The 27,932-nt window shown below is 54.1% G+C and overlaps 11 protein-coding genes across 11 annotated transcripts; 3 read left to right on the top strand and 8 right to left on the bottom strand.

Annotated features, from left to right (window-relative positions):
• Positions 1–204: 204 nt before the first annotated feature.
• ASPACDRAFT_1853893 (uncharacterized protein) lies at positions 205–1,899 on the top strand (the record flags this gene model as incomplete). The annotated part of the gene is made up of 6 exons (XM_020197336.1): positions 205–572; positions 625–650; positions 722–736; positions 816–1,295; positions 1,354–1,428; positions 1,485–1,899. Exons 1-6 carry the CDS (start codon positions 408–410, stop codon positions 1,897–1,899), a joined length of 1,176 nt encoding a protein of 391 aa, XP_020058183.1. The 5' UTR covers positions 205–407.
• Positions 1,900–2,084: 185 nt separating this feature from the next.
• On the bottom strand, positions 2,085–3,793 carry ASPACDRAFT_25461 (FAD-binding oxidoreductase; the record flags this gene model as incomplete). The annotated part of the gene is made up of 5 exons (XM_020199335.1): positions 2,085–2,331; positions 2,410–2,786; positions 2,864–3,246; positions 3,312–3,528; positions 3,593–3,793. The coding sequence occupies 5 exons, from the start codon at positions 3,791–3,793 to the stop codon at positions 2,085–2,087; spliced, it is 1,425 nt and encodes a 474-aa protein (XP_020058182.1).
• A 507-nt stretch (positions 3,794–4,300) lies between these two features.
• On the top strand, positions 4,301–6,663 carry ASPACDRAFT_1853891 (flavin-containing monooxygenase; the record flags this gene model as incomplete). Its single annotated transcript, XM_020197335.1, has 11 exons — positions 4,301–4,455; positions 4,508–4,543; positions 4,613–4,815; positions 4,874–4,966; positions 5,017–5,163; positions 5,246–5,613; positions 5,669–5,705; positions 5,769–5,898; positions 5,952–6,000; positions 6,053–6,154; positions 6,220–6,663. The coding sequence occupies 11 exons, from the start codon at positions 4,301–4,303 to the stop codon at positions 6,607–6,609; spliced, it is 1,710 nt and encodes a 569-aa protein (XP_020058181.1). The 3' UTR covers positions 6,610–6,663.
• A 511-nt stretch (positions 6,664–7,174) lies between these two features.
• On the top strand, positions 7,175–8,094 carry ASPACDRAFT_40653 (DUF3237 domain-containing protein; the record flags this gene model as incomplete). Its single annotated transcript, XM_020200795.1, has 7 exons — positions 7,175–7,225; positions 7,285–7,312; positions 7,384–7,418; positions 7,482–7,618; positions 7,683–7,698; positions 7,775–7,871; positions 7,943–8,094. 7 exons carry the CDS (start codon positions 7,175–7,177, stop codon positions 8,092–8,094), a joined length of 516 nt encoding a protein of 171 aa, XP_020058180.1.
• Positions 8,095–8,652: 558 nt separating this feature from the next.
• ASPACDRAFT_1853890 (cupin domain-containing protein) lies at positions 8,653–9,329 on the bottom strand (the record flags this gene model as incomplete). The annotated part of the gene is made up of 2 exons (XM_020197334.1): positions 8,653–8,994; positions 9,078–9,329. The coding sequence occupies 2 exons, from the start codon at positions 9,327–9,329 to the stop codon at positions 8,653–8,655; spliced, it is 594 nt and encodes a 197-aa protein (XP_020058179.1).
• Positions 9,330–9,603: 274 nt separating this feature from the next.
• ASPACDRAFT_50674 (SDR family NAD(P)-dependent oxidoreductase) lies at positions 9,604–10,612 on the bottom strand (the record flags this gene model as incomplete). Its single annotated transcript, XM_020202376.1, has 4 exons — positions 9,604–9,860; positions 9,948–10,227; positions 10,328–10,375; positions 10,457–10,612. 4 exons carry the CDS (start codon positions 10,610–10,612, stop codon positions 9,604–9,606), a joined length of 741 nt encoding a protein of 246 aa, XP_020058178.1.
• Positions 10,613–11,040: 428 nt separating this feature from the next.
• On the bottom strand, positions 11,041–12,262 carry ASPACDRAFT_40650 (bZIP transcription factor; the record flags this gene model as incomplete). The annotated part of the gene is made up of 2 exons (XM_020200794.1): positions 11,041–12,083; positions 12,151–12,262. 2 exons carry the CDS (start codon positions 12,260–12,262, stop codon positions 11,041–11,043), a joined length of 1,155 nt encoding a protein of 384 aa, XP_020058177.1.
• An 899-nt stretch (positions 12,263–13,161) lies between these two features.
• On the bottom strand, positions 13,162–15,103 carry ASPACDRAFT_114361 (uncharacterized protein). Its single transcript, XM_020195792.1, has 3 exons — positions 14,453–15,103; positions 13,312–14,375; positions 13,162–13,206 (listed from the first exon to the last, which is right to left on the bottom strand). Exons 1-2 carry the CDS (start codon positions 14,975–14,977, stop codon positions 13,356–13,358), a joined length of 1,545 nt encoding a protein of 514 aa, XP_020058176.1. The 5' UTR covers positions 14,978–15,103; the 3' UTR covers positions 13,162–13,206; positions 13,312–13,355.
• A 300-nt stretch (positions 15,104–15,403) lies between these two features.
• On the bottom strand, positions 15,404–16,453 carry ASPACDRAFT_58255 (uncharacterized protein; the record flags this gene model as incomplete). The annotated part of the gene is made up of 1 exon (XM_020203327.1): positions 15,404–16,453. One exon carries the CDS (start codon positions 16,451–16,453, stop codon positions 15,404–15,406), a length of 1,050 nt encoding a protein of 349 aa, XP_020058175.1.
• Positions 16,454–17,591: 1,138 nt separating this feature from the next.
• On the bottom strand, positions 17,592–19,701 carry ASPACDRAFT_1896968 (cytochrome P450). The gene is made up of 3 exons (XM_020198713.1): positions 18,806–19,701; positions 18,514–18,745; positions 17,592–18,453 (listed from the first exon to the last, which is right to left on the bottom strand). The coding sequence occupies exons 1-3, from the start codon at positions 19,309–19,311 to the stop codon at positions 17,779–17,781; spliced, it is 1,413 nt and encodes a 470-aa protein (XP_020058174.1). The 5' UTR covers positions 19,312–19,701; the 3' UTR covers positions 17,592–17,778.
• A 524-nt stretch (positions 19,702–20,225) lies between these two features.
• Positions 20,226–27,720, bottom strand: ASPACDRAFT_50671 (type I polyketide synthase; the record flags this gene model as incomplete). The annotated part of the gene is made up of 8 exons (XM_020202375.1): positions 20,226–21,642; positions 21,730–26,072; positions 26,134–26,246; positions 26,309–26,432; positions 26,504–26,714; positions 26,768–27,076; positions 27,136–27,607; positions 27,672–27,720. 8 exons carry the CDS (start codon positions 27,718–27,720, stop codon positions 20,226–20,228), a joined length of 7,038 nt encoding a protein of 2,345 aa, XP_020058173.1.
• Between the last annotated feature and the right edge of the window lie 212 nt (positions 27,721–27,932).

The raw sequence follows: 27,932 nt of genomic DNA, 5'->3' as shown, positions 1-27,932 counted from the left end.
CTAGGGCTGCGATGCGATAAAGGAGATCCCGGATGCAAAAGATGTTTAGATAGCGGCCTCTCATGCTCATATCCGCCCAGGAGAAAGCCCCGGACTACTCAAAGCTCCGAGCGCCACCACCTGGGCCATCGTCCGGGGGCACTCGTGGAGCGTATGAGAGGCACAGAGGCACCACGTCCATGGACCACACCATCAAAACCTCCCCTAATCCAGACCAATGTGCAGACAGAAGCAGAGCCGAGGGATATTCCTACCGAATCATCCGGGAACCGCAGTAGCTGTGGGGCACCATCAGGCCTTCCCCATGGTAGGCTGCATGCTAATGAGAGCAGCATGGATCTATCGCATGGTCAGCGGAGCCAAGGACAACATTGAACACCTCACCGCATGCCATAATCGAGCCAGTCATGCAGGTCATCTATTTCGGCGCGATATATTCCGGGCAAACTGCTGGCACAGGTGCAGAACGGAGAGCAGCGGCGAAAACCTACTATCGCTGCCTGCAAGTCGTTCTGAAGTGGTTGGCATCGGCCCAAGGCTCGCATCTGGACCTCATCGCTGCGTCCTTAACGGTAAGTGGGGTGTGTGCAACTGCACCCAAGTGATAATTGACACTTGGCGCAGGCATGGATGGGAATCAACAACTTTGAGTACCATTTGTCATGGCAGTTCCACCGCGAGGCTTGTCGCTTCGGAGACTGACTAGGCATCTATGAAGTAGATTCACTCCTGCTGGGTACTGCATAAGAGGACATCGAAAAGGATGTGAAGCGCTCAGTCCACTGGCACCTGGTGGAAATACACCTTCTCTTCAGAACCTGGTACGACAAGCCCACGGCTCTGCGATGTCCGGTCGGCCAGGTCCGACTGCCAGCGGAGATATCACCGCAAACCAGGCAACCCAAGCCCCATGACTGCATTCGGTTCTTGGTCTGGTACCGAACCCTCTTCATCATGGCCAACTTCTTCGTTCAATTCGACGCCAGTAGGGCCAGTGACCATCTCAGTAGCACGGCGAATACGTGCTGCATGGAGCTGAAAGAACTGGTCAGTGACTGGGACCTTTTATCACTAGACAGATCGCCCAACCTGGGCTGGGTAAAATCCTGGCTCTTTCTCGAGACGGTCATCGCGTTGCATCTTTTCATCATCTTCGTGAGGCGGAAAGTGTCAAGTGCCGAGCAGATTGTGCACCCACAAGCACTTCGTTTCGCTAGACTCATAATCGGCATTATCCCAGAGAAGTCAGAATCTCCAATCTCGCCCTGGGGGGAACATGGCGACTTTCAGACACAGTGAGCTTGCAGCCCGGGCCTTTCTTCTGCATGGACATTCGCCGCTAACCCAACGAAGCTTTCTGACATTCTATCCCTTCGGCGCCTTCTTCACTCTCTATTATCACATCCTGTCTTCCACCCAACCTAGTGAGTACGAAAGTGACCTCTGCACGCTCGAGAGGGTGGTGAACATGATGGTCGCGGCAGCTGCCATCCGGCGCGACTTTTCCCAATTGCCGACGCCGCGAGTGCCCTTAACGATGTCTGTCGGGCATTTCACTCGTGCCAGAAGAATTCCGCTTTTACCATCAACTCCTCAGACATGCTGCCAGACAACCCACTGTTTCTGTTACCCAACGAAAAGGAAGCCGGTTCGTCGACGGTCCCAGATCTACCGCCGCTTCAGACAGAGGAGGAACTGGATGACGCGTTTGGGAATTCCTTCCAGCCTCAACATCAGGTTGCACCCAGCACGCAGTCTGGACTGGCCACGGAGAAGGAGACAGCGCGGACCATGGCACAGCCCTTGGACTTTGTGCGAGCAGTAGCAGTGGAGAACGAGTTGGTCTGGCGCAACTGGCACGAAAGCTGGTGGAATTCACAAGAGCCCGGTCCTAGCTAACCAATTGCTACCGCTATGATGAATTTTGGCAGTAAATGTATTAAGCTATGATCACAGTGGAAGGCTACAGTGATTGACAGTGAAGACTATCGTCCAGGTTATTGCAAGTCGCATTTCCCACCTCATCCCGGTTCGCAATATTCCAATGGCACAGATGGGAGGTGTGTCCTGGCCGTGCGAATCACTCAGTGCGGCAACCCGTTGTTGTAGCTGAAGAAGCCCTGGGGATCCCACTGTTTCTTCAGCGCCAACAAGCGCGACAGTTTCTCGGATCCATACATAGGGTCCAGTCCCTCTGTTCCGTGGGCATAGCTGACGTAGATATGAAGATCGTCGAACCCACTGGTCGCGTTGAAGGTCTCCAGGGCTGCAAGGGCAAAGTCGTCGACAGATGTTCCGATGGAAGAATCGGTGAGGTTGAAGGAGAACATTCTAATCATAGATACAGGGTCAGTCATGCGTCCGCCATTTTCTGCAGATGTGCGCAAGGATAAGAGGGGGAGGAAATACTCATGAGCACGGATTTCTCGATGGGGATAGGCAGTCGATGCATCGGCCACGGCCGTCACAGCTTGGACAGGAAAATATTCCACCTGCCAAGTGCTGCCGGACGCGGCCGGGTAATCCGACCAGAATTGTGCGAGTTGGTTAAAGTAGGTGATGTGGGTGGCTGCGTCGATGGTGCGGACACCGAGGGACCACATGTCATGTTTCTCGCCGTTGACGCAGAAGGCCGTGGCAAGACCAAAACCGGCGTCGGCGTCGACCGCATCCCAGGTAATCATGGAGATGTTGCGCTCGAGATAGGTGAGGTTGAGGAACGGGGCCAGGAGATCGAGACCCTCTTGCTCGGGACCAGGGTACACGGCGTTCAGGAGAATCACCGGCTATTACACCTCAGACAGGGTGGTGGTTAGACTTCAATCATGGAGTTTCAAGAGAGGAGAGGGAGACTCTGACTTACTCCTGCGGCAGCATCGTTCATCACCAAGGTATACAATGACAACGCCGCTGGGAGGGTGTCATAGCTAGCCAGAATCTTGAAGTAGGTCTCGTTAAGCTCGGCAGGGAACATGAAGTCGGCATTGAGTACGTTGCCCTTGTTGGTGAGATCATACACCTTATATGTGGCCGAGGTGACAATGCCGTAGTTGAAGCCGGCGCCGCGCAGGCCCCAGAATAGGTCTGCGTTCTCTGTAGCCGACACAGTGATGAGATCGCCCTTCACAGTGACAAGTTCCACGGACTCCAGCGCGTCGATGATCAGACCGTGCAGGCCCTGATAGCGCCCTACTCCGCCACCGAGAGTTGCCCCTACCATGCCCACGCAGGGGCAGGATCCGGTTTCTATTGGCATTGCCCACTGGTTAGTAACCATGTTAACCATCCTGTAACATACCAGGAATACACACGAATTTCCTTTCCAGCATTGAAAAGGGGCTCCATAATTTGTGAGAATTTAACGGAACCACCGATGGTCATCGTGCTCTTCTCAGCATTGATTTGGATGCTGTCGAACGATCCCATATCAATTTGAAGCCCCTGCTGAAGAGCCCCAAATGAGGTGCTATATCCATGGCCACCTCCGCTGGCCAGGAATGGTAAATTCTGACTGGTGGCATATTTGACCTGTAGCCAAGATAAACTCAGTCAGCGAGTGAGGTAGGTCTTGGGGTTTGGGACGCCAACATACAACCGTCTGCAAATCGGCGACTGAGCCGGGCTTGATAGCCAGTGAGAAAGTGGGCTCATCCCAGGCGGTCCATCGCTGGATGATATCGCCCCAGTCGGCATCGTTGGGATAGAACACTTCGCTGGACGAGGAAAGATGGGTCAGAAGAGCAGTGATATTAGATGCAACTGCTCCGGCAATTATGGACAGGACAGCGAGCATTTGGACTGGGCGAACTGCAGCCATCGTGGCAAATTTCATCTTCGCAGTAAAAATGGTCTATTGTCTCGAGGATTCAAGATTGCACTGTGGGAAAGTCTTGCTCTGCGCTCCTCAAACCTGGAATACAGGCTGGCATTTATATCCAGGAGCAGAGTACAGTACACGTCGAACTTGGCGCAATAATTAGATCCGCAGATACGGTATGTACAACATGCCACTCAGCCTCGTGGTTACACGTGCTAATCCCAGCTCCCACGCGGCAACAGTACCTGCATTGCCCAGGCATGGGTTCGCCGAGATCGAGCCAAGTGAGATTTTAGTTGATCTTACGAGATCTTTCAGCCACGTGCTCATGCATGTCAGGTCAGAAAGGCGGCTGTGGGCGTGTCAGAACGTCAGATCAACCTCTTGTCAGGCGAATCAGTACGGAAGATATATAGTCTTCTCTCCTTGAGTAATCCATCAGACAACATCTGATCATCGTCATCATCATTGTTATTTGCCAGCATGGGCTCAATCTCTACCACCGAGCGTCTTGAAAGGGCCCACTCCGAGCCTCGCCGGCTTAGGATTGTTCACGTGGGGGCCGGGGCAGCCGGTCTGATGACGGCATACAAGGCTCAGAAGATGCTATCGAATTATGAGTTAGCCGTATATGAGAAGTATGTCGTTGAAGGTGTTTGTGTGAAGTCGCTCCGACCTGACCTTTGCTAGGAATACTGAAGTTGGAGGGACATGGTTTGAAAACAGGTATACCCATACCATAGGAGATGCGACCAAGAACCTATAGGCAGGCCGGTGCTAAAGAGAATGAGATAGATACCCAGGGGTGGGCTGTGATGTTCCCTCTCATTCGTACGCCTTCACTTTTGAACCCAACTCCGAGTGGAGTGGGTACTACCCCAGGGGGGAGGAAATTCAGAAATATCTGGTGGATTTCGCCAAGAAGCATAGGCTCTATCAGTATATCTCCTTTCAAACGGAGGTTACCCAGGCTCGTTGGATTGAAGAAGACGGTGAATGTTCGTCTCGCTCGTCTGACTTATAATAAGGGGTACGCGATACTGATTCTATTTCTAGGGCACCTAGACCTCAAGAAAAAAGATGGGACCCTGTTTCAGGACCGATGCCATGTGTTGATCAATGGCTCGGGTCCATTAAACAAATGGAAATGTTCGGATCCCATCTCATGTTTCTGACGTCGGGGCTAACATGGAAACCAGGGCCCGATATTCCGGGAATTGATACTTATCGTGGCGTACTCACTCACCCAGCTAATTGGAACCCATCCATTGACTGGAAAGGAAAACGTGTTGCGGTCATTGGTACTGGCTCAACGGGCATCCAACTGATTCCTCAAATTGTTAAAGGTACAGTACTATGCCCTACATGCGGTTGATGAGCTGCCCCCGAACCAACGCGAATGAACACTCATCATCCTATCCCTCTCAGATGCCAAGTCCCTGTCCGTGTTTGTGCGTTCAACGCAATGGATTGTGCCTCCGGCTGCCTGGCAAGATCTGCGTCTGTTTCCTGATGACCCTGAGAAATCCGCCATGCCCGCCCCCGCGGGCAAGCACTTCTATACCGAGGCCGAGAAGGAGGTCTTCCGCACCGATCCTGCTCGTTTCCTCCAGTATCGCAAAGCGGTCGATGGAGTTATGCAGGAGCGGTTTCCCATCTTTCTCCGTCACCATCCCCTGCATGACATGACTACTGAAATGATTACACAGATGATACAGTCCCGCGTGGGGCCGGATCGCGAGGACATCGCCCGGTTATTCACACCCACATTTTCGCCCGGGTGTCGCAGGCCCACGGTATGTTGGATTCAAGCATCATCTCGGATGAGCACGATCATGCTGACAGAAACAGCCTGGCGATGGCTTTCTCGAAAGCCTGACAATGGACAGTAAGATAACCTCTACAAATGTGAAAACATCACTTTGAGTCACATTAATAACCATCTACGCAGATGTCCGCGTGGTTACGGACCCGATTGAACAGTTCACGGAGAAAGGGATACAAACAACTAGCAACGAGGAGAGAGAATTTGATCTCATCATTTGCGCTACGGGCTTTGATGTAGCCTTCGCACCTCATTTGTGAGAATCCTCGCCTCTGCGCTAGTGCAAATATAGCTGTCTAACTTGACCAGTTCTGTGGTTGGTTCGCAGGACCAAACGATGCGCGACGAATGGGCCAAGGTAAGTAACCTGCCACCAGGTTGAGCGCAATTTGAGACGCTGAACAGCACAGTCCCCGAACATCTACCTCAGTATGGCGACGCCGAACTTCCCCAACTTCTTCTTCATTGGTGGTCCCACAGGAAATTGGGCGCAGGGATCAGTCTTGATTACGGTAGGTGGTGTCTGGGCACCCATTTGTCAACGAATCCCATGGCTGATGACCCAATCCTCATGTAGCACGAAGCTCAGGTTGAATACGCCCTGCAATGTGCGGCCAAGATCAGCAACGAAGGCTTGCACTCGTTGACTCCTAAACAAGCCGTGACCACTCAGTGGCGCCGCCATGTCGATACCTGGCATGACACTCACTCGGTCTGGGCGGAGTCGTGCCAGTCGTGGATGAAATACAACGGTCGCATCCAGCTGTGGCCCGGAAGTATGCTGCATATGCTCAAGTCACTGAAGAGCCCGCGCTTCGAGGACTACGATATCAAGTATCGCGAGCAGAATATGTGGGCGTATCTGGGTGAGGGACGAACCGTTACCGAATTGAGAAGGGAGAAAGGCGAGGCGGTTGATATGGCACCGTTTATGCGAACTCACGATGAGCCCTGGTCGGTAGAATAGCCTGTTGATAGTAGATAGTGCTTGATTGTAGGCACCTGATTTGCAAGTGTCGAGCCTTGATCAATGAATATGCTCATACAATTAACTTCTGTTCAGCTCTCCCAATTAGTACTTTGTGCTGGACCAGCCTTAATACAATAATTTGTTAAGATAGTCATTGAAAAGCATGGTAGGATTTCAGTCTAGCCCTAACAGGCGTATGGTGCATGTCGTGGGTATGCATTCCACGGGGTGCCAATAAGGGTATCTGCAGGGAAGATTGCAAATATTCAGCCAAGTGTTGAGAGGGTGTTGCTCTCGCTGACTCGTGTCCTCAAATCTCGTCACTATCAGTCACTTGAGTTGGTTCCGGAAGAAAGCTTGGAAGGCTGACGATCTAATCTGACAATCTGACGATCTGACAGTCTGACAGTAAGGCTGACGGTCAGACATTGGATTCACACCATCTGCGCACCCACACGTGCAGCATAAAGCCTAGCCTATGTTGATTTTCAATCACCAGGACTACTGAGGCCCAAATCGAAGTCAGAAATCCCTTCACGTCTCTAAGAATCATTGATCAATCATGTCCCAATCCACAGGCTTTCCTATCCTCCGTCCCGCCTATATTCTCAAGGTATGACTTACCCGAACAATCTGGATGTTATCCAACTAGATACCAAGAAGCAGTGATAGTTTGAGGTCGGTCAAGGCCAGCCAGTCGGTACGCAAGTGTCAACTCTATCCCTCGTGTGTCCGATAACTGAAACTGACCTGAACGCATCGCACGCACAGGGCCCACCTCCTCCGGCTCCACCTTTATTCACTACGTGAGTCTCCATTGATCTCAACATGCGCTCTTCAAGCTTGCAGAAACTTCAACGGCAATGCAGACTTCTCCGGGCGGTACGATTACCACAGTCGAAGGATTTTCTCCCCGCATCAACGCACAGGTGGTTGTCGCCGGGGACTGGTTGTACTTCGATCCCGATCAGCAACACACGCGAATGAACGTTCACGGAATAGCGAGGTGTGCTCGGAACCCCAATAACTGGATTTCGGATTGGCTCTGTGACTAACGTATTGGCATAAAGAACTACCGAAGATGAGGTAAATATTTCATACCTGTCTCTTCCACCTCCGTTGGGGCCCGCCGCTGAAACAACCCATACTGACCATAGACCAGGGAATTAAGTTCAACTATTCGGGCGTCTCTACTGTCTCCGAGGACTTGGCAGCTATATTCCAGGGTCAGCCGAAGACGGTTGCTTTTGGACAGTCGAGTAAACGCCCCTCATCCCAAAGGAGACTGCCCTCTTTTCCCTGAAGACGGTGTCTAATGAAGTATTTACAGCGATGAGCATGGCTTTCGAAGTGGGCTCGCCTCGAATCAAGGCACTGGAGAATAGCAACTGGGTGGGCAATGGCCGGTTCAAGTTGGAGGGAGATAAGCTCTGGGTCGAAGTGCGCATTGCCCAGGTGGTGGCCAGCCAGGATATGGATTGACCAGGCCCTGACCAAGGACTATCCTAGTTAGGTTTATGGGCTTCTCATCTTGTTCGCCCATCCAGACAATCATAGTCACGCAGATTCCTAAGTTGGGGAGTGTTGGGTCTTGCCAACTACTATTTACGTGGTTCATTGTCTTTGCTTATCAACTCAGATGTCATGTAAAGTGCAAGTAGTATCAAATGTGCTTCACTGCGATCTATCAGGACTGAAGATGACTAGTCTGCATACAAAGTACTCGGTTGCCATTATGCTTGAGTTGATTTCTCCGCGGATCTTCTGGCACAGTGTCCCAGGTCATATTTAACAGGAACATAAGGAGAAGGCTTTCCTCGGTTGTGTGAGATAACCTTGAAATGGTTACTACCACCCATACAATTGTTACGCTTGAGCACTGTGCTAGATCCAGGGCGTGATTGTATTCCTTGTCATTTTAACCGGCACCGAGATAGCTGAAATACCAGGCATATCTTGAACCCTACTGCTTTGGCAACAGTATGCAGCTAGCATGCACGAAACAATCCAAATCATTGATCCTGGTCAAAACCAACCCCTTTACGCACTCCGTCCTTCGTATTCCTTCTCCAATTCGCCCAGAAATCCCTCCAATGGCTTGCCCTGGACCCTCACCTCCTTGCAGTCCAGGAGGATGTAGAGCATCCGGCCGGGCTCCGTCTCCCCACCCGTGATATTCTTCCACTTGTGGGCGGTCGCCCGCTGGACGCTCACATCCCCGCGCTTCATGATCCGCGTCTCACCGGAGTCCAGGGTGAGCTCGAACTCTCCCTCGAGCACGATCCCGTAGTCAATGGACAGGGCGCGGTGCATTGGAGATTCGACGCCTGGGCCGAAATCGATCATCCGAGCCACTGTGCCGTTGGGGATGTGGAGACCTGGCTGTGGGAAGCGTTATCAAGAGTTCAGGGGAAAGGAAGAGGGTGAGGAACTGCAAGAGGAAGATGAATGAAAAAAGAACGAACCTCATTCTCGCGAGCATACTGGATATCTTTGCTGTCGTTGAGATCCACTGGGTTCTCCTGGGTTGAGTACAGGATGTTGGCTACGGCTTGGTTCTCACCCATAATGCGGTGGTGGTCGCCACGATCGGTGACAAGGAAGTGGCCTTTGCCGTCCTCCTCGCTGTGGCCGGTAATCAGTCGCTGCGTGGCGCGCAGACCAGGAGCGGGAAACCCATTGGTGGAAATGAAGTTAACAGCGGCAGTGGTCGTCATTGTGGAGGGGGATTGACCGTTGTTGTCAGTAGAATGGAAGTTAAAGCTCAATGTGCTACTGATATGAAGACGAGGGGACATTTCTCTAGATATTTATCAAAGAACCGTTGCGTTGTGACTAGATACTACTTGACGCATCTGACAGATACTGATGTCTGACCCCTCTATCTGACATTGTCAGAAGCCCTATCTGACAACCCCAGCATCAATCGTATCGTGTAAGCACACATGAAAGAGCTCAGTGTCTGCGCACCCTTTCTCCTGATGTCAGAAATCAAACATGGCTACAGAGGGTAGTTCCGCCATCAACAATCCAGCTGCTCCCCGTGACATAACTGGCCCGCGGGCTGCATAGGAACAGAATCAGGTCGGTGATCTCGTCCACCTGTGCAATCCGCCCCATGGGCACAGACTGGGCGATCAACGCCCCGAGGTCGGGATTGTCTTTCACGGCACGATCGACCATCGGGGTGTCGACCCACGACGGACAGAGGCAGTTCACGCGAATCCCGTATTTGGCGTTATCTAGGGCTGGGGGGACCGATAAGACGTGTTGGTCAGCTTCGTCGTCTCGAGCTCAACTTTGACGCACCTAACCCTCTTTATATGATGACTTACCAGCATTCCGGGTCAGTCCTAGCACCGCATGCTTGGACGTGGTGTATTGCGTTAAAGCGGGGGTCGCGACAAAGGAGGCACAGGATGCCATGTTGAGAATCACTCCGCGCGTGAAACCGCGCTGGACATTGCGAGCGCAGACGAGGCGCGCTTCCTGCTGCTTCATCGTGCGCGAGACATACTTGGTGAGAAGAAAGGAGCCCGTGACGTTGACGTCGAGGAAGCGAATGAATTCTGTCAGGGAGGCTTCCGCAATCTCCGCCGCCACTTGGACGCCAATCTATATATATATATGTGGGATGAGCATTGGGACTCGTGTCTGGTCAAGGGATACCCGGTAGTGAGAGCTAAGATAGGAGAAAGATCATGGGAGCACATACGCCGGCTGAGTTGACCAAGTAGTCAATGGTCCCGAAGGATTGCTGGGTCTGGGTCACTACCGCTTCCACCTGTGTTTCGCTGGTCACATCGAGGGGCATGACCACAGCTTGGTAGGTGGGGTGAGTGGCGAGAGCCCTACTTTCTTCGGCGGCCTGCTGGGCAGCCTCAAGATTCAGGTCGGTAAAGGCCACCCCAGCGGCGCCTTCGCGGGCAAAGGCCAAGGCGCAGGCTCGCCCAATGCCACTGCCGGCCCCGGTTACCAAAGCGTATCCCGTAATGTCCATGCTGTACTCGGTAGGGCAGAGTTGTTTCCGTGCTTTCATGGCACACCATGGCCTCTCAGCGGATCAATATATCTGGTGCCAACCTTGTTGCTGATTGGCACTGGGGGTACACGCCGGTGCATTGCTCGGCGCGGTCAGCTTGCAAGCTGAGCCTACCTGCAGTCAGAGTCAGAAAGTAGATCTGGGGCTGATATAAGCACAAAATACGGACTAGGTCTGACAAGGCCCAAGAGTAATCATCGCTCAGGTTCTAAGGGCTCTCCATTTGCGGGGAGACAGAAGGAATGACACTCAATCTAAATTTGTGAAGTACCAATATATACTCTAAATAGCACGAAGAGGAATGCAAAGGTGGGCATCAATCGTAGCATCAGTAGATGAAGCAAGACATGAGCAGAGAAAAATAGGTACAGTACAGTACCAACTAATCAATCGGAATAGGCGGCAGGACTGGGGGGGAGATTGATGACAATATGGAGTGGTCGGACATCCGACGCCTCCGACGCCTCCGCCTCCGCCTCTGCCTCTGCGTCTCTTCCTTTCTGCATCTCATCAGCGGGGGGTGTGATCGCAGAGAAAGAAGAAGAAGAAGAAGAAGAAGATGATGATGATGATGATGATGATGATGAAAAGCCAGGATAGCCATATTCAATGTGAGCATTGGGCTGCATGAGCATTTCGGCCAGAGCTGGATGGGAGTGGGACAAAATCCGAGCCACCTGAGCGATGTGGCTGTGGCTGCTGGGATACGGCGAGTCGGGCTGCCCCGGCCCCGTCAGGGATCCGCAATTGTGGCATGTGCCCGGGAAATGGGCTGTCGGTGGCGGCGGTGGTGGGGCCGGGGCGGCCCGGCGTTTTTTCCGGGCGGCCGAACAGCTGCTCTCACATCTGCTCTCACCTCTGCCTGCGTTGTTGGTGTTGTTGTTTGTGTTGTTACTGTGGAGGTGAAAAATGCGGGTGCCCCAGCGGGATCGACGGGCCGCGGACGGCCCCAGCGACGACGGCAGCGGCTGCTGATTGGCGGTATTGGGAAGCAGGGGGCTTGGACAGTCATGGTGAATATAGATGTGGATGTCATTGCTGGATTGAGTGGAGGCTCCCACAGTCCTCGTGTCTACCCCGGGGCCAGGAGTGGAGACATCGGAGACCAGAGCAGGGTCTAGTATCAAGGCCCCTTCGTCAATCCCTCCCGTCCCAACAGCCAAGTATTCGGGATTGGGAGCTTCAGTCCAGGAGGGGGTATCTAGCGCACTGAAGTCGAGGGTGGAAGAGCTGTGGACATCGAGCGGTGGCGATGTCATCAAATCGAGATCTAGTGAGGGAGACAGCGGGTTGAGGGGGTCAATGAGCCCGTCGAAGAGGAAGTCATCTGCCACAGGCGCCCCCGAATTGTCCAGGTCTATCTCTAAACCTGACGTGGATGTCATGATGTCAAAGGAGATGGGCTGGTTCTGCATTTTGCGCTTTGCGCCTAGCATTGCATGGAAGTTTAGTCCGTGTATCGCAACCGGGCTAAGTCTGAAGCAGAAGAGACTTACGTAGCTTGCGTTGGGAATTGCGGTTCTGGATGCGTTTGCGCAAGGCCGGTTCCGAGATGTGACTCCAGTCCTCCTGGTCAATCATCTCCTCCACTGGCGATGTCGAGGCCATGGAAGCTACAGCTATGGAACAATAGGGCAAGGATGGATAGGCAGACAGGCACAATGATCAGGGATATGACGAACCTCCAGAGTGAATATCGGATTGCAAGCACCATGCCGTCGAGTTAAAAAATTGTACATCGTATCTATATATAAAGCCGCATCATGAGGAGAACCAAAGACATATGGCCCCAGCCCGTTTGCCGAACCCTTGCTGCCGTTCCACTAGAGCAATCACATATTTGTTCTCTGAACCAGCTAGTGCAAGCGAGAAGGAGCGCTACTTGCAGACATGTTGCTGGACCCGATAGGCACTGTAAGCTGATGAGCCTCACCAGTAGTCATAGCACCCAGTGACAATGCTGGCCATGCTCCTCGGCGTTTGCCAAATGGTCCGCGTCCGCGTCGTTGGCGGCCTTAGATCTAGACCGGACCTACCACAGTATCGAAAAATCACCTGAAATCTTCACTCGACGAATTCCATTAGGTGCGGTTGAGTCAGATCGTGATTGACTGAGCGAGATAGCGAGACAGCAAGAAGGGGCATTATGGTCGGACGAGCCGAAAAGGACCAGCATAGAGCTCAGGATGTCTCATGCAATCCTCAATTCCTTCAAGCTGGGTCACCCAATCCCAACGGGAAGCCTTTATACTGCAGAAGGAGCTACTGGTTCATTCTTCACCAGCAAGTCATTTGATTGGAGATGAACCTGCAATACCCCGCACGTGCTGACATCGACTAAGCACTGATGGCCTGCAGAAAGCTCGGACGGAAAAATTCCTCAGAACTGTCAGCACTAAGGACTCGGATTCTACCCAGTAGGCACATTTTGGGGCTGTTGGACTGGCATTCTCACCTTGCATCTGATTGGCGAGGTGCTCTATATGCCGCAGGTGCCGCGTGCGTCTCGTGCACCAACTCATACCTTGTACTCTGACTGTCCTTCCCAAGAGCTTATCAGCTTACAAATATCACGTCAGCTATAGTGGACACGATGGAAGTCGCGGAACCCCGTCCCCGACCATCTACATGGTGGGAGATGCATGGTGGAATATTACCTTACAGTTCATAGTTCGTTATATCGTCACTACCGTGGGTCATCCTACTGGCACCTCAGCGCTTCCTCCGGGAAGTATTCCCTCCGGATCGCCAGAAACAACTCCCATAATTGGGCGGAGCAGGACGTGCCTTCCAAGCGACGGGCAATTTCGTCGATGAGCCTCTCCACCCGCCCCGCGAGGAACCATTCGCCGCGAGTGGGGCGCAGCAGAATCGCGTAGTATGCCAAGAGCAGGAGTGCGCCGGGGCGATCCTGCTTCAGTAGCGTCAGGTAGGCGGGAGCCACGCGCATCGGCCACGCGTTAAGCGCATCCCAGACGGAGGCGGCGGGGCCCCGGCGCTGGAGAAAAGCCCCGGCGGCGGCAAGCTGGTCCGCGGCGGCCCGGTAGGCGTCGTGCTCCTCCGCAAGCTCGCGGGCAGGGTTCTCCGCGACCACCATGGCGAGCAAGGCCCCCAGCAGCGGGTCTTCGGGAGTATCGGCGGGCGGACCGCCAACGCCGAGGTCATCCTCCCACAGGGCGGCGAAGGGCGCGAGGGGCCCCGCGGTGAGCTCGTCCCAAAACGGGCAGAGCATGGAGCAGCCATTGCGGAGGATGTTGATCCAGTGCAGATGTTGGTCGGGGTCGTCGCTCAGGAACAGGCGCGGGTCTTCGGTGTCGGAGTTGAGGGAACAGATGACGAGGAAAAACGCAAAGGCCAGGACTGCCTCGCAGTTGTCGCGATCGACGTGCAGGATGGCCTGACGAAAGGCGGGAATGGCTTGGTCTTGGTGCCGGAGGGATTGGAAGACATAATACGTGCGATTAGCCGGGTCGATGGAGGCCAGGTGCAAGGCCGCACACGCCATGACCCCCTGCCTCAAGAAGTCAAATCGGGAGGTCAGGCCCAGAACGACCTCGCCAAATGCTCGGTCGGTCTCGGGGCTATTTGAGAGGGATTTGTAGGTCGAATGGCGATAATGGTCGAGAAGACCTTGGTTGGTTACGAGCACCGAGGAACACTGGTCCAATGGTAGGAGCCGACTTTCCAGGTATGTTGTACTGGTCGCCGGAGTAGTACCGGTCTACAGGCGAAGAAAGTGGAAATCAGCGTCCATGGACAAGACTGAAGATGAAAGGAATGGAATGGTTGGAAACCGACCGTACTCGATCGACCATCATGGCTGACCTCGTCGACGCTATATTCCGAGGGAGAAGCTGAGGAGACCACTAACAAGGACGGATTGGTGAAGTATCTGAGGGCATTTCCCCGGAAAAAGGTCTGTAAGGGGACTGGGGTCGAGAGTGTGCTCTCATCCGAGGTGGGAATTTGGTGGGTGCATCGCCAGTGTTGCTTCATGCGTTTGCTGGTGGCGCAAAGATAGCCACAGCGCTCAAAGCGGCACGCAAGCCCTTCCTGGATGGAAAGGAAGGGGACCGGAAACTGGCTTTCATCTGGCAAGACTACATCCTGCGGCTGGGCCAACTCGAACTCCGAAGCCCAGGCGACAAAGGTCCGCCGCGTTGCACGAGGAAGATAATGGATCTCCTTGAGATGACGCGCAATGGCCCCGGGCTGAATGGCGTAGCGGCATCTTAAACAGACCAGCACCCGGTAGGTGGGCAAATAATTCAGGAGTTGAGAAGGAGTGGTCGGCGCTTCTGGGGACTCGACTTTTGCGCCCATCATGGGGGTGATTGACAATGAGGACCGCAGTGGAAAAGTTGACAGCTAAAGAATGGGGTTGGAGTTGAGGGGGAGGTTTGAGCGAGATCCATGGGAAAGAGGAGAGGAGGGGAGAGGAGAGGAGAGAGCATACGTTAACCACGGGAATCTACGGTAATGTACGGTAATCTGGGTTCGTTAAATACGGGGATGAGGATGAGTCAGCCCCCCGACTGGTTCTCCCAGTGAAGTTCTTCAACTTTACCACAGTACTATACTTGTTCATCCTCAAATCACTCCATACTACAACACTAACATCAAGCAGCTTTCACCTGGCATTATCGGCAGCAGACACTCAGGTAGAGGAAATAAAACAAAACAAGAAAGAAGAAAAAAAAATCAACCAAGCACGGGCAAGCAGGAGCAGGAAATTCACAGATAATCGAATCACATATGCGACAATAGCTCATTCACATCCACAACTTGCTTCAGCTCGGAGATCGTCTCATCCCAGACCTGATCCTGAGTGATTCTCCCGGCGTCACTATCCCCGTAGCCCGCAAAAGGAGCAGGCTTGTTGTCACTCATGTACCGGCCATTGGAGGGCTCTCCAGCCAGCACCGCAGAGTGAACCAGAGTACGGGCTCCCATTGACACCGATCGACCGATCACCCTCTTCATCCCCCCCAGAACTTTGCCGAAGGCGCCTTCCGCCGTGCGATGGAGTTCCGAACCATAGCAAAAGCCGGGGTTCACCAGGTTGAGAATGGCCCCCGTGGAGCGTTTGCCGGGGGATCGATGCTGGAACAGCTCCAGAAAGAAGAGCTGGTAGAGCAGCTTCGAGGTATAGTAGCGATCGCCCATGTTGAAGTGCTTGGGATCATCGAGAACCTGGATCAGAGGCCGTCGCTGACTCTGTGCGATCTGGGCCTCCTTGAATTTGGCCCAGGCGGCGGTTTCGCTGCCCACAATTGAGATGACCGGACGAGGGCGATTCAGATTCTGGGCGGCCTGGCCATCGAGGACCGGAAGCAGAAGCAAGGTCAACAGCGCAGTACTGAGCCAATTGACCTGAATACTCGTCTCGTGGGAGGTGGCCTGGTTGACCGTGAAGTGGAAGTTGGCCACTCCCGCGTTCAGAAGGGCAAAGTCGACGTGCAGCCCGGACTGTTTGAGGCGCTCGACAAAGGAGAGCACACTGGCATAGCTACCGAGATCCAGTTCCCACACCTCGACCACGGGAGCTTTGGCCGAAGCCGGCAGCGATGCGAGGAGGGATTTCCGGGCCGCTTCGCCCTTGGAACTGCTGCGGACCGCTAGGATCAGATGCGATAGCCCCAGGCCCAGCAACTGCGCCGAAGCCTGATAGCCCAGCCCAGTGTTGGAGCCGGTGACAATGCCCGCTTTGCCGCGAAGGGAGGTAGAAGACGGAGCCTTGGAGGGGCAGACTAGGAACTGGCGATACAGGAAGCCAGGATAAGTATTGTAGAACACCATGGTGAACCGACTGAGGATGGAATCTTAAGGGGGGGAGAAGTATGTTCAAGACGTGAACGGTACCGTGACAGAGGAACAGCAGGTAGGTGTGTGCAGTTCACCCATTATATAGCTCCTCTGCCCACCCCAGCCCGGTGCAAACAAAGAGTCGGTCTCGGGTCTTCTGGTGACATGTGCATGGGATAGGTCATGGATAACGAGTCCACGGTATGGTAGTATGCCACTCCGTGGTGTCCACGGTACTAGGTTATCTCCTGGTCTCCTGCATGAGTCGGTGGAGGCCGAGTCCCAAACCGACGGTGCCGTTCCCGACGATGATTGGCTGGCTCGGATTTAAGCAGTTCCCCGATGGAATCGAGGTGGAACCGAGATGGAACCGAAGGTGCCGTTCCATTTGACATTTACACGGAGACAGTCTGTCTGACAGTCAGACCATTCGACTCACATGCCGCTTACTCGTTCAGCATTGAAGACCTCTTCCTTGCTCTGAAGACACCACGTGACTGCGGGCTTTGCAATGTAACACCTCCCCAAGGCCAACAAGACCGCCTACCGGAAGCGTGAATCTGGCAGGCAGTATCTACCTCACCCTACCTAGATTAGCAGGCGGCAAGCAACCACGTGGGGAGTCAGTTTACATGAGAATTGGCTGGTCTATATTCAGGTCATTTCTGTTCTAAGGATGCTAGGACCTGGGACTGACGGAGATATGCAGGACTGCACAGCAAAAGATTAGGGATTGTTATATGCACGGTCCAGCATATATTTCGGGACGGTCCCATGGTCATAAAATGCTAGGATGACACAAAAATTGGCAAGCGTTAAGGAAAGCTTATAAGCGGGAGGAAAGCTATTCTGAGTACGAAAAAATATACTGATATTGTTAGGAAAGAGTCACTGCGGCTTCAGAAGCCATCCTGTACTTTCAATGACAACGCAGATCATGGATGTTGGTCACACAACACAGCGGAGAAGGGAGAGGGGCGGATGTCCGTTTGCGGAATCCGGCAGACCGATCGGAAGAGCCTGGAATGGCAGGCGGTGAATGCCCAGGACAGCCCTCAATTACCCACCAGCGACTGCCTTAGGCATTGACTCGCGCAACCCCTCACTGGGAAATAGTGTCATCATCTACTAAAGCTAATGCTTTCTGCTCGCAATCTTGATCCAGAAATTGTGATGAACCAACAAAGCCAGGTTTTCCTGCTCCCAGATGGGTCGTGCCCCATTATTGATCTTGGGCCTGAACAGGCGGAAGAACTAGATTGCCAAGGAGGGAGCCATGATTAGTCCTGTTAAGCTGAAAAAGTCGGACGAGAACCCCACTACGAGGCGAAAGAAACACAAGGAGATGCAAATACCTGAACAAGCAACTTATACGTCTCCAGTAGGGCGATGTTCTTTCCCAGGCAGATGCGCGTCCCGTATCCCCAGGTCAGAATACACTTGTCCATCAGGGCGATATGGTCCGGATCGGCCACCAGCCAGCGGTCCGGACGGAAGACATCAGCATCCTCCCCAAAGACGCGGCGATTCCGGTGCACCACATACGGGTTGGCTCCAATCTCCGTCCCGGCGGGGATATGCTGATTGTGCAGCGTGAGACCCCCGGGAGACACGTAGCGCGGAATGATCATTGGGGTCGACGGCTGATAGCGCATGGTCTCCTTGTAGCAGGCTGTGAAGTAGGGCATATCTTTGATCTCGTCGTATCGTGGCACCGGGGAGGTGAGGTCGCCGCGCTGGTCGTACTCGTCGATCTCCGCCACCAGTCGCTCGTATACGCCAGGCGTCTCAAGGACATAACGCACAAAGCCACAGAAGAAAGCGGCGGTGGTGTCTGAGGCTGCGACCATGAGCACGAAACACTCAGTCTTGACCTCCTCGAGCGTGATTGGGGTCCCGTCCGGGTTGGTTGCGCTCAGAATATTGTCCAGGAAGTCCCCTTGCTTGTGAGCCTGAGGGTTATTCAGTCGATCTGCCAGCAGCCGATCACGAAACTAGAGACACCGGATGGGTGAGCCTTCATGATGGTTCCATCAAAGGTGTGCTCTACGTACGGCCATGATTTTCCCAGTCCCCGACCCATCACCCGGCTTGGGCATGAAAAACTTTCTTGTGATGGGGTTCTCCAGAAATGGGCGTGCGAGCCAGGGCAATGCTCCCACAACCGCGGCAAACGGGGCCATCTGATGGAAGTTCGCGATCAAGTTCTCCACGTCGCGCCCCTGGCTAACGAATCCGATCGGCTCGCCAAAGGAGAGTTGGCAAATCATGTCATACGCAAACCATCTGTTACACACAGAGAGAGAGATGAGTAATTGATCGGGATGTGATAGGCATGAAACCTACTGGGACCAGGCGGCAAAATCCAGTTCTTCGCCTGTCTCCACAAATCGCTGGGTCAAGATATGAGTCCACTGCGCGATGCGCTCATCGACCTGCCCTTCGAGGTGCTTCAGGTTGGTTAAGGTGAACGAGGCGGCAACCCTCTTGCGCTTGATGGCATGCTCCTCGTGTTTGAGGGTTTGGAAAGGTGGAGCAATTTCACCGAGCACGCCTACGGTGTAGACATCGGTCTTGTCCACTCGCCGATGGTAGATGAGCGGTAGGAGCGTCGGATCATCAACTGCCAAGAGGTTCGGGGCAGCGCGTACAATGCTCCCATACTTTTTATGGTATTCCAGACCCAGAGTGTGGGCCTGCTTGGTGTGCAGAATCCAGAGCTTGAAGAAGTCGGACACCGAGGCCCAGAAAGGACCGGGAAATGCGCGGAGTGGATGGAAGTAGCGATTGTAAATGCCTTGACAGAGGACATAGCTCATCAGTGTGAGAGCAATGACACTGTAAGTGTACATGATGGGCGTGTGTGCAGCAAGCAAAACCACTTACTGCGGATGGAGATCAGCTCGAGTGCTTTTATTTGGTCATTTCTGACACAACTTGCATGCATGGCCACAGGCTGATGGTCAGAAACCCCACTTGGCCCACAACTTACGGCGGTCATCCTGGGAAGCCCTAAAAAGAGTTGGATCAATTTCTGGACGACTACTGATAAGCAGTGGTAACAGCATACGCGACACTTTCTACGCAGGGCCAAAAGCTGGTGCTTGAGTGTGCACTTTATTTCCAACCTTCATCTTGCTCATAGCGCATGTGGGCTTTCCTGGTCCATTTTGGCAATTCTGTCGAAGTCGGATCTTGCCCAATTCCAAGCTAAGTATGTTAAGACTGGGCATGTTCATAAAATGGGCATGAGCCGTAATACGTAGGTGTGCCCTAGGATTTTTCGAGGCACTGATAAGTAGGGCCGGGCCAGGTAACTCCATGTCACCCAACATATACATAGTAGACTGACTGAGGATGATGTGAAGGTACATGGGGTATACATTACAGGTCCTTTACAAATGTAACATGGAACCAAGCAAGTCATGAGATCAAAGATCTTTAGTCCATCACCTCCGTATGTTCAACTGTGATGCTCTCGATTTCATCAAGTATGCTCATGCTCTCGCTGGGGATAGCTTGTCAGTGGCCGATGAAGCTGTCTCGACCGACCGTTGGTCTCCCAGCCGCACATTTGGTCTCCCAAGCCCATGGTACTAGATACGGACTAACGAGCTTTTTAGTTGAAGACGAACACCTAGTCGGCAGTGGTCTCGCTACAGGGTGGTGGACGAGTGAAGATATTTCAAGCAACTTTATATCTTATCTGACATTCTCACAGCTACGGACTTACAGAATGACGAACAGAAACACAGACACATCCCAATCAAACCACCAGCTTGCTCTCCACCGCGTTGGACAAGCTCTGCAAGGAGGAGGTATCATTCAGTACCTCCAGGAACGGAATATCTACCTTGAAAACACTGTAGAACCAGGAGCGGAACTCGGAGGCGATCATGCTGTCCATTCCATATGAAGTGATGGGTTTTTCCGAGACGATCTTATCCAGATCCATCAGCAGCAGATTGGAAAAACGTTTGCGGACCAGGAGGAGAATGGCGGCATTCAAAGTCGCCGCAGTGGCAACCTCGGGAGTGGTCGCCATGGTCTTGAGGACCCCCGCAGGAATGCCAGCAGCCCAAGGGAGGGCAGAAACTGAGACGGTGCTGATAGAGGCTGCATTGGCGGAGGTCGAGGCGGAGGGGGCATCCAGGGAGGCAGAGAGAAGTACAGCGCGGGGATCCTGCATCGTCCCGTTGTTGACATCGAAACCGCGGTCGAGCAATTGACGAATTCCGTGCGGTTCAAGGCCAGTGAGAATGTGGGAAGCCGCCAAGGGGTCGTAGTCCAGACCCGGAGCCTTCGAGGTTAGCCCGGTGGTTGCTGTGTGGGCTAGGGCTAGATCGATGACCTGGATGAGCTCGGCTTCATTGAGGGGCTGAATGCCCTTGCGCAACAAGAGGGCCTCGATCTCTGGGTTCTCATGCAAATAACCAACCTCGGAAATCATGCCTAGGCCAACGGAGACGATGGGCTTGCCGAGGCCGCGCCTGTAGCGGGCGAAGGCATCCAGGAAGCCATTGGCAGAGCAATAGTTGGACTCGGTGGCGGTGCCGACACTACCCGACACGGATGAGGTGAGAAGGAAGAAGTCTAGCGCAGCGTCGCCGTGGGCCTCTAGAGCATGATGGAGGTTCCAGGTTCCCTGCCATTTGGGCTGGATGCCCGTGTGCCAGGCCTTGGGGGTCATGGTCGAAAAGAGCGCCTCGCTCAGCCCCATCGCCGCCTGAATGACTCCCCCGATGGGTCGGATGCACGCCTCAACCGCAGCTTGCACGTCCTCAGCGTTGATGATATCACCGCGCACGACTTGAACAGTCGCCCCGGCTGCCTCCAGGCCAGCAACGAGATCGCGTGCGGCCGGCTTATCACATCCAGACCGACCCAAAAATGTGAAGTGACGAGCGCCGCGCTCGAACATCCACCGACTGAGGCTCCGACCCAAACCACCCAGGCAACCCACGAGCAGATACGATTTGTTCGCGTCGAAGGTGGTAAGATGACGAGCATGAGCCACACGGATCACACTGGAGGGATCCTGTAAGGAGATCACGACCTTGCCGATGCGCCCCTTGGTCGAAAAGAAGCGGTATGCCTGGCTGATCTCGCTGACGTCGAAGGTGGTGATGGGAACAGGCTTGACAGCGCCGCAGCGATAGAGCTCCAACGCTTCCGCAAATTTGCTATGGTTGGGTTTGATGGTCAGTAACCCTGGAACGAAAAACCTGGAAGTAATAGGGGAACATAAACAGCAAGAAAAGCAAACTTACTTTGTCCAAATGTTCCGGTAGTGCTCATCTTGATGATAGAAGAGTTCGGTCAAGTCAAATGCGGTAAAGGTGGCATTGCGAAGGAACATGCGCATATCGAGGTTCCCAGCATCAATGATATCGCGCTTCCCTACCTCGACGAAACGACCAAAGTTGGCACAGCATTGCCAGGTGGCGTGAAGGAGGTCCCCAGTCAGGGAGTTGACAATCACGTCCACGCCGCGTCCGCCAGTGGCCTTCAGCACCCCGGCGACGAAAGAATCATCGCGCGAGTTGAAAATGTTCTCCCGGGGTACCCCCAGTTCGGATACAAGGTAATCCTTCTTCTCTTCAGTACTGACGGTGGCATATACCGTGGCGCCGCGTTGGATGGCAATCGCAATGGTAGCGGCTCCGAAGGCACCGGCGCCGGAGTGCACCAGAATGCTCTCACCCGCACGCAGATGGGCGCGGTCGTCAAGAGCATATAGGGCGGTGCCGTAGATAACCGGGAGCGTGGGCATCACTTCAAAGCTCTCCTGGGGAAGCATTTTCTGACATGCCCAAGCCGGCACGCGTTCGACCGTACTAAAGGTGTTGGGCGCGAGTACAACGACACGATCGCCCGCCGCAAGATGGGAGACATCTGAGGCCACATTGCGAACAATGCCACTGAACTCAATGGCTGCGGTGCCTTTGCGAGTCTCGACCTTGCCGGAGAGAGTGTAGATGTCTTTCGCGTTCAAGCTGACAGCCTTGACCTCGATTTCGACCTGGCCCGCCGGAATCACCGTGGGGCTGTCCGCCAGTCGCTGGAAGTAGATCGAGTCCGTGATTCCCACGCGCTCAATAGCTAGGCGAGCCGGGGATGCCTCTTCAAGCGCCATGGTATCAATCTCGGTTGATTCTCTCTTCCGGAAGAGATCGTTGAGTGTGGTTTCAGGCACGAATCGACTCACATGCACGAGGCCATTGTGCCAGACAAATTCCTTGTCCTCCGCGAAATCATCGGTGCGAAGAATATCCTGGACCTTGCCGCAGACTTGAAGACGGCTTGCATGATCCGTTAACCGACCTACATCGAAGGTCACAAAGCGAAGTGCGGGCTGTTCCAGCATGAGAGCTCGGGAGAGACCACCAGACAGAGAGAGATCTGGCGCATCGCCCGTCATGGTAGCAGTCCCGGTCAGCCAAATGAGGTCATGGGCATTATCAGTCACAATCTTGAATTTGGTCATCTGCTCCGAGGTCATGGTGGGCAGAAACGGGGCCTCCAGCTCGAGTAGAGAGATGACCGTTGACTGCGAAATCATCTCCGCCGTCACGTCATCCAGGGAGGCCGCAATCAGGTTCTCAGACCCAAAGAATTGACTGAAAACATCGGCAATCTTCAAAGCGTGGTGATGCAGTAGAACCAACCGGTTATGAGATGTGCGCAGTGGCTGAGAAGGAACGACGAGACTGATGCCGGATTGCAGATGTAACACCGTATACCCACGGTCTTCCAGGTGAGCTGATGTGAGAGACCCTGTTCGCGCCACAAGGATGCCATTACTCTCGACTAGGCTCAGCAAGTGGTTGACCTGGGCCATAGATCGGCTTCCGGCGTCGTGCGGGAGTAGAACCACGTCGTACCTCCCTTCGACCTCCCCATCGTCCGCGGTCTTCCACTCTCGAATCCGGGGAAAATCCGTCTTTTGGTCGAGGATATCCTGCCACTCGCGGGTCTTGCAGTCGCATCCATTGCCAAGCTCCAACACGCGTAGGCGTGGGTTCTTGTGCGCAGCGAGATCTAGCAGGGCGGCCACCACGCCGACCTTGGTGTTGTCCGCTAAATCAGGATGGCTGTGGAGGAAGTGGGTGATGTAGTCTCGGAATGGCATTTCATCCTCTGCGGTCACCCGCAACAGATCAGGTTTCCATACGACACGCAAACAGGGATGGCGAGCTAGGGAGGAGGAGTGCTCAAGCTCGGGGCGTCCCATGTACAGGGACAAGCGGACCCCCCGCAGATTGATCACCGCGGAGCCGAAGTCATCGCTCAATGTGGCGTCAATAGTCTTCGTGCCAAAACCAGTGCTCTGGGACTCGGTATGGATCAACCCGGTCGAGTTCACACTCTCACTGACTGGGGTGCTGATCTCGCAATGGTCGAGGAATACAGGGAGATGGGCACGAAGCTGTCCGAGATTTCCCGCTGTGCCGCCCATGATCGCGGCCTGCAAACAGGCATCAATGGTGAGGGGATGAACGGCATAATAATCGCCAGGATAGACCGAAGACCGACCCTTGCGCTGCAGGATGGCGGTCTTGGACACCGCAGCTGGGTTGACTCGCCTCTTATCCGTCTTCATGGAAGTCAGGGACTGAAAGGCGGGCCCGAATGCAAGCCCTTCCTCCGCCAGCTTGGCATACCAGGACCCCATCGTCCATTCCTCGTATTCAGCGGTGTCGACCGTAACCGTAGGCGCAGGGACATCTGTTCCCAGCCTGATGCGGCCAGTGCAATGCATCACCGTGCTTTGATCCTGGCGGGACGAGATGTTAAATTCATACCAGTTGCTGGAGGCAGCCGCCTTGGAGATGCGAGCCGGGGAGACGGTAGTATAGAGATCGGCCTGTTGCTGTTCGTCGGCGTATACGACCAACGCAGTCGCGATGTTGACATTGCGCAATAAGAAGGAGGGACTCGATGCGACAGCCCCGGTAATTTGAGAAAGCGCTTCGATCGCCATGGCGATGTAGCCTGCGGCCGGAAAGACAACCTGACTTTCCAACTTGTGGTCCTCCAACCAGGGCACCTCGGATAGCCTCACTGTATTCTTCCACACCCGGTCAATCCCGTTCAGCGCAGCCATCTCCGATCCCAACAATTCATGACGCGGATGCTGTCGGTTACGGAGATCGCTACTGGGTCTCGACTCTCGCCACAGTAGCTGTGTATAGCTCCAGTGGTACGGGGGAAGATCTGGGATAACTCTGGCGGTGGCAGGTGCAGCGTCATTGACAGCCATGATGTCCAGATCGTGTCCGCGGAGATACAGCTCTCCCGCTAGGACTCGCAGGCAAGAGATGGCATCTTTGTCACGGACCAGGGTCGCACTATATGGGACGTCATCCACTGACTGGGCCAAGAAAGTGCGGATCTGCTTGATGGGCAACTGCAGGGCGGAGTGCGGTCCAATCTCGATCAGATGAGACTTTCCCTTCTCCTCCAGGATGCGCGTAATGGCCGCTGTAAACTGAACGGGACTTTCAAGGTTCTGGCGCCAGTAGCTCAGCGGCAGGGTTTTGCTGGTCTTGCTACTGTACCAGTTGGGGCCGTCGATGCCCACACTGGAGAAGAATCGCACCTCGCGGTCGTTAGAGTTGCCCGGAAGGGCTGGCCAGGCGGCCTCAATGAGGCGACTGTATTGCTCCCCAACTTCTTGCATCATGTACGAATGGTAGGCCTTGCCACCAGTCTGTAACTTCCGAGCGAACTTGCCCATCTGCGAGGCAGCCTGTAAAAGGGAATCGATGCCGGAGACGCTGCCCGAAAGCGTTACACTCTCAGGCGAGTTGACACAGGCGACAACTACTTCTTCTTGCAGCGATAGCTTCTGAATCAACTGCTGGGCATCTTCAACACTGCCTCCGAACGCCATCATGGAGCCCTGAGACTGCAGCTGTCCGACCACATAACCTCGATAATAGGCAACCATGATAGCCTGGGCCTCACTCAGCAAGCCCGCGGCAAATGCAGCCGCAATCTCGCCTGACGAGTGGCCAGCGACCATCTGAGGGTAGATTTTCCACGAGGCCAACAGCTTGACGAGTCCGATCTGGACGGCAGTACACAACGGTTGGGAATATCTCGCATCCCCCACCCGACTGTGAGGCGCAGATTCCAGGAGCGCATCCCTGATCGACCACTCAGGTGCCTCGGGCAGACTCTGGAGCACATGGTCGAGCTCTTCAATGGTCTTACGGTAGACGTAACTCTTCTCCAGCAGCTGGCGACCCATCTCGGGCCACTGAGCACCCTGACCTGTGAAAATAAAGACGAGGTCACGGCCCGGGAGAGCAGTTGAGACCAAATTCCCCACAGTGAGATCGGTCTTGGCTGCTGCCGGACTGGCAAGAATGTATCCTCGCCGAGAGAGCCTGGAACGGCGGTTCGCAAGAGTATGTGCCAGACTGGCGAAGTCTATCTCGGTGGCATTCTGGATGTAGTGGCCCAGATCGACTACCCTGGCTTCCAGAGCCTCAGAAGTTGAGGCAGACAGCGGAAGTAGAAAGGTCGTGTCGGGGAGTGGGTTGTCGCCTAGAGACTGAGGCAGTTTGTTGATGGAGGACAGGTATTGAATCGGATCTTCCAGAATCTGTCCATGACCAGTCAGGCTCAATGATCAGACCCCTACACCACCAAGGGGGGGAACATACCGTGTGGGCGTTGGCACCCCCATACCCAAAAGAGTTGATACTGACACGGCGCACATTCGAGGACCAGTCGGTCAGCCTGGTCACAATCTTCATGTTCCACTCATCCAATTTCACTGCGCTCGTTAGAATCGCTGGCTTCTGTTCGGCGTCAAGTCGCGTGCTAGACGGAACTTACACTTCGGATTCAAGTTGACCACGCCAATGGTGGCAGGAATAGCTTTGTGCTCAAAGGCAAGGATCGCCTTGATCACGGCGGTGATCCCACTGGCTGCCTCGCTGTGGCCGACATTGGTTTTATTCTTAGAGGACCCTCTTGAGTCAGGCCATACATAACAAATCAAGCAAAGGAGTCAAAAAGGAAGTGACTTACAGCACCAATGAGCAAAGGTGACCTTCCTTTGCGCGCGAAAACTCGACTCAGACCCTCCACCTCCATGGGGTCGCCGACTGCAGTGCCCGTGCCGTGGCACTCAACGTATTCGGTGTCTTGTGCATCAATTCCAGCCACGCGGTAGGCTTTGCGGATAACTTCAGCCTGTCCCGCAATACTGGGCTGGGTGATCCCAGAGGTTTTGCCATTTCTGTGCTCGCGTTAGCAGATAATCCTAACCAGATGTCGACAGAACAAACATACGCATTCACCGCACTGCCGCGGATGACCGCACGGATGGGATCACCGTCTCGCAGGGCAGCGGACAAGCGTTTGATATACAAGGCACTGACACCCTCGGCACGTCCGTAGCCGTCAGCGCTGGCATCAAAGGTATGGCAGGTGGAGGTTGGGGACAAGACCCCTCCCTTCATGGTACCGAGATGCTGCTCGGGGCCCATAATCAAGTTGGCCCCTGCCACCACCGCGCCTTCGCATTCGCCCGCCTTGATCGCAGTGACTGCGCTGTGAAGACAATAGATGGATGATGAGCATGCTGTATCGAGTGTGAAACTGTCATCCCCGTTAGATCGCCCGTGTTGGTTGGTATGGCATGAAGAGGTTGCACATACCTAGGACCACGAAGATCGAAGATATAACTTAATCGATTAGACAAGATTGCTGTCCCTGAGCCCGTGGCACTGTACCGGTGCAAAGCTTCGGGGTCTCTGGCTTGCATGGTTTGGAAGTCCACAGTGAAGTTGCCGACGTAGACTCCAATGTCGGCCCCGGCGGCCTGTTGGAGCGATACTCCGGCGCTCTCGAAGCATTCGTAGACCACCTCTAGCAACTTACGCTGTTGTGGATCCATGTATGTTGCCTCCAGGTTGTTGATCCCAAAGAAGGAGTTCTCAAACTGGCGCACATCCTCCTGCAGAAAATAACCTCCGCGGGTGTTCATCACCCCAGCACGATCACCTTCGGGATGGAAAAACCCGTCTGCATTGAATCGGGTCTTTGGTACATTGCATTGACCCGAGCGTTCGTTGACCAGCATCTCCCAGAAGTCGGTAGGCGAGGACACTCCCCCGGGCAGTCGACAAGCTGGAACCAAAAGTGTTAGCCGTGGCCTGTGGGGTTTATCCAGACCCGTAATCTGGAGACTCACCCATGCCGACAATCACCACGGACTCATTGGAATTGTGTTCGAGAGACATTGCGGCGGGCGATGGTGGTGAGCAGATCTACGCTTTGGCAGACCCTAACTATCCTATGTGTAGATTGTGAAAATGGTGGTGTTGTGTTCATTTCCTCCTCCCAACTAACGTTGATTGGGATGTTGTAGATATACACGAGGTCTGACGACCGATCTGACTCTCTGTGCAGAAAGGATGGCCATGGCTGATTTCGCTATCTGTCAGACGCAGGA

This window comes from Aspergillus aculeatus, assembly GCF_001890905.1.
Source record: "Aspergillus aculeatus ATCC 16872 unplaced genomic scaffold ASPACscaffold_4, whole genome shotgun sequence".
Taxonomy (NCBI): domain Eukaryota; kingdom Fungi; phylum Ascomycota; class Eurotiomycetes; order Eurotiales; family Aspergillaceae; genus Aspergillus; species Aspergillus aculeatus.
Note: the sequence above shows the minus strand (reverse complement) of the source record. Positions and strands in the feature narration are given on the sequence as shown.

Coding starts and splice junctions, on each gene's coding strand:
- ASPACDRAFT_1896968 (XM_020198713.1), bottom strand. CDS start 19,311: ATGTACACTTACAGTGTCATTGCTCTCACACTGATGAGCTATGTCCTC. Junction 18,746..18,805: donor GATTTTGCCGCCTGGTCCCA/GTAGGTTTCATG, acceptor TGTGTGTAACAG/ATGGTTTGCGTATGACATGA. Junction 18,454..18,513: donor GGACTGGGAAAATCATGGCC/GTACGTAGAGCA, acceptor CGGTGTCTCTAG/TTTCGTGATCGGCTGCTGGC.
- ASPACDRAFT_114361 (XM_020195792.1), bottom strand. CDS start 14,977: ATGGGCGCAAAAGTCGAGTCCCCAGAAGCGCCGACCACTCCTTCTCAA. Junction 14,376..14,452: donor ATGATGGTCGATCGAGTACG/GTCGGTTTCCAA, acceptor CTTCGCCTGTAG/ACCGGTACTACTCCGGCGAC.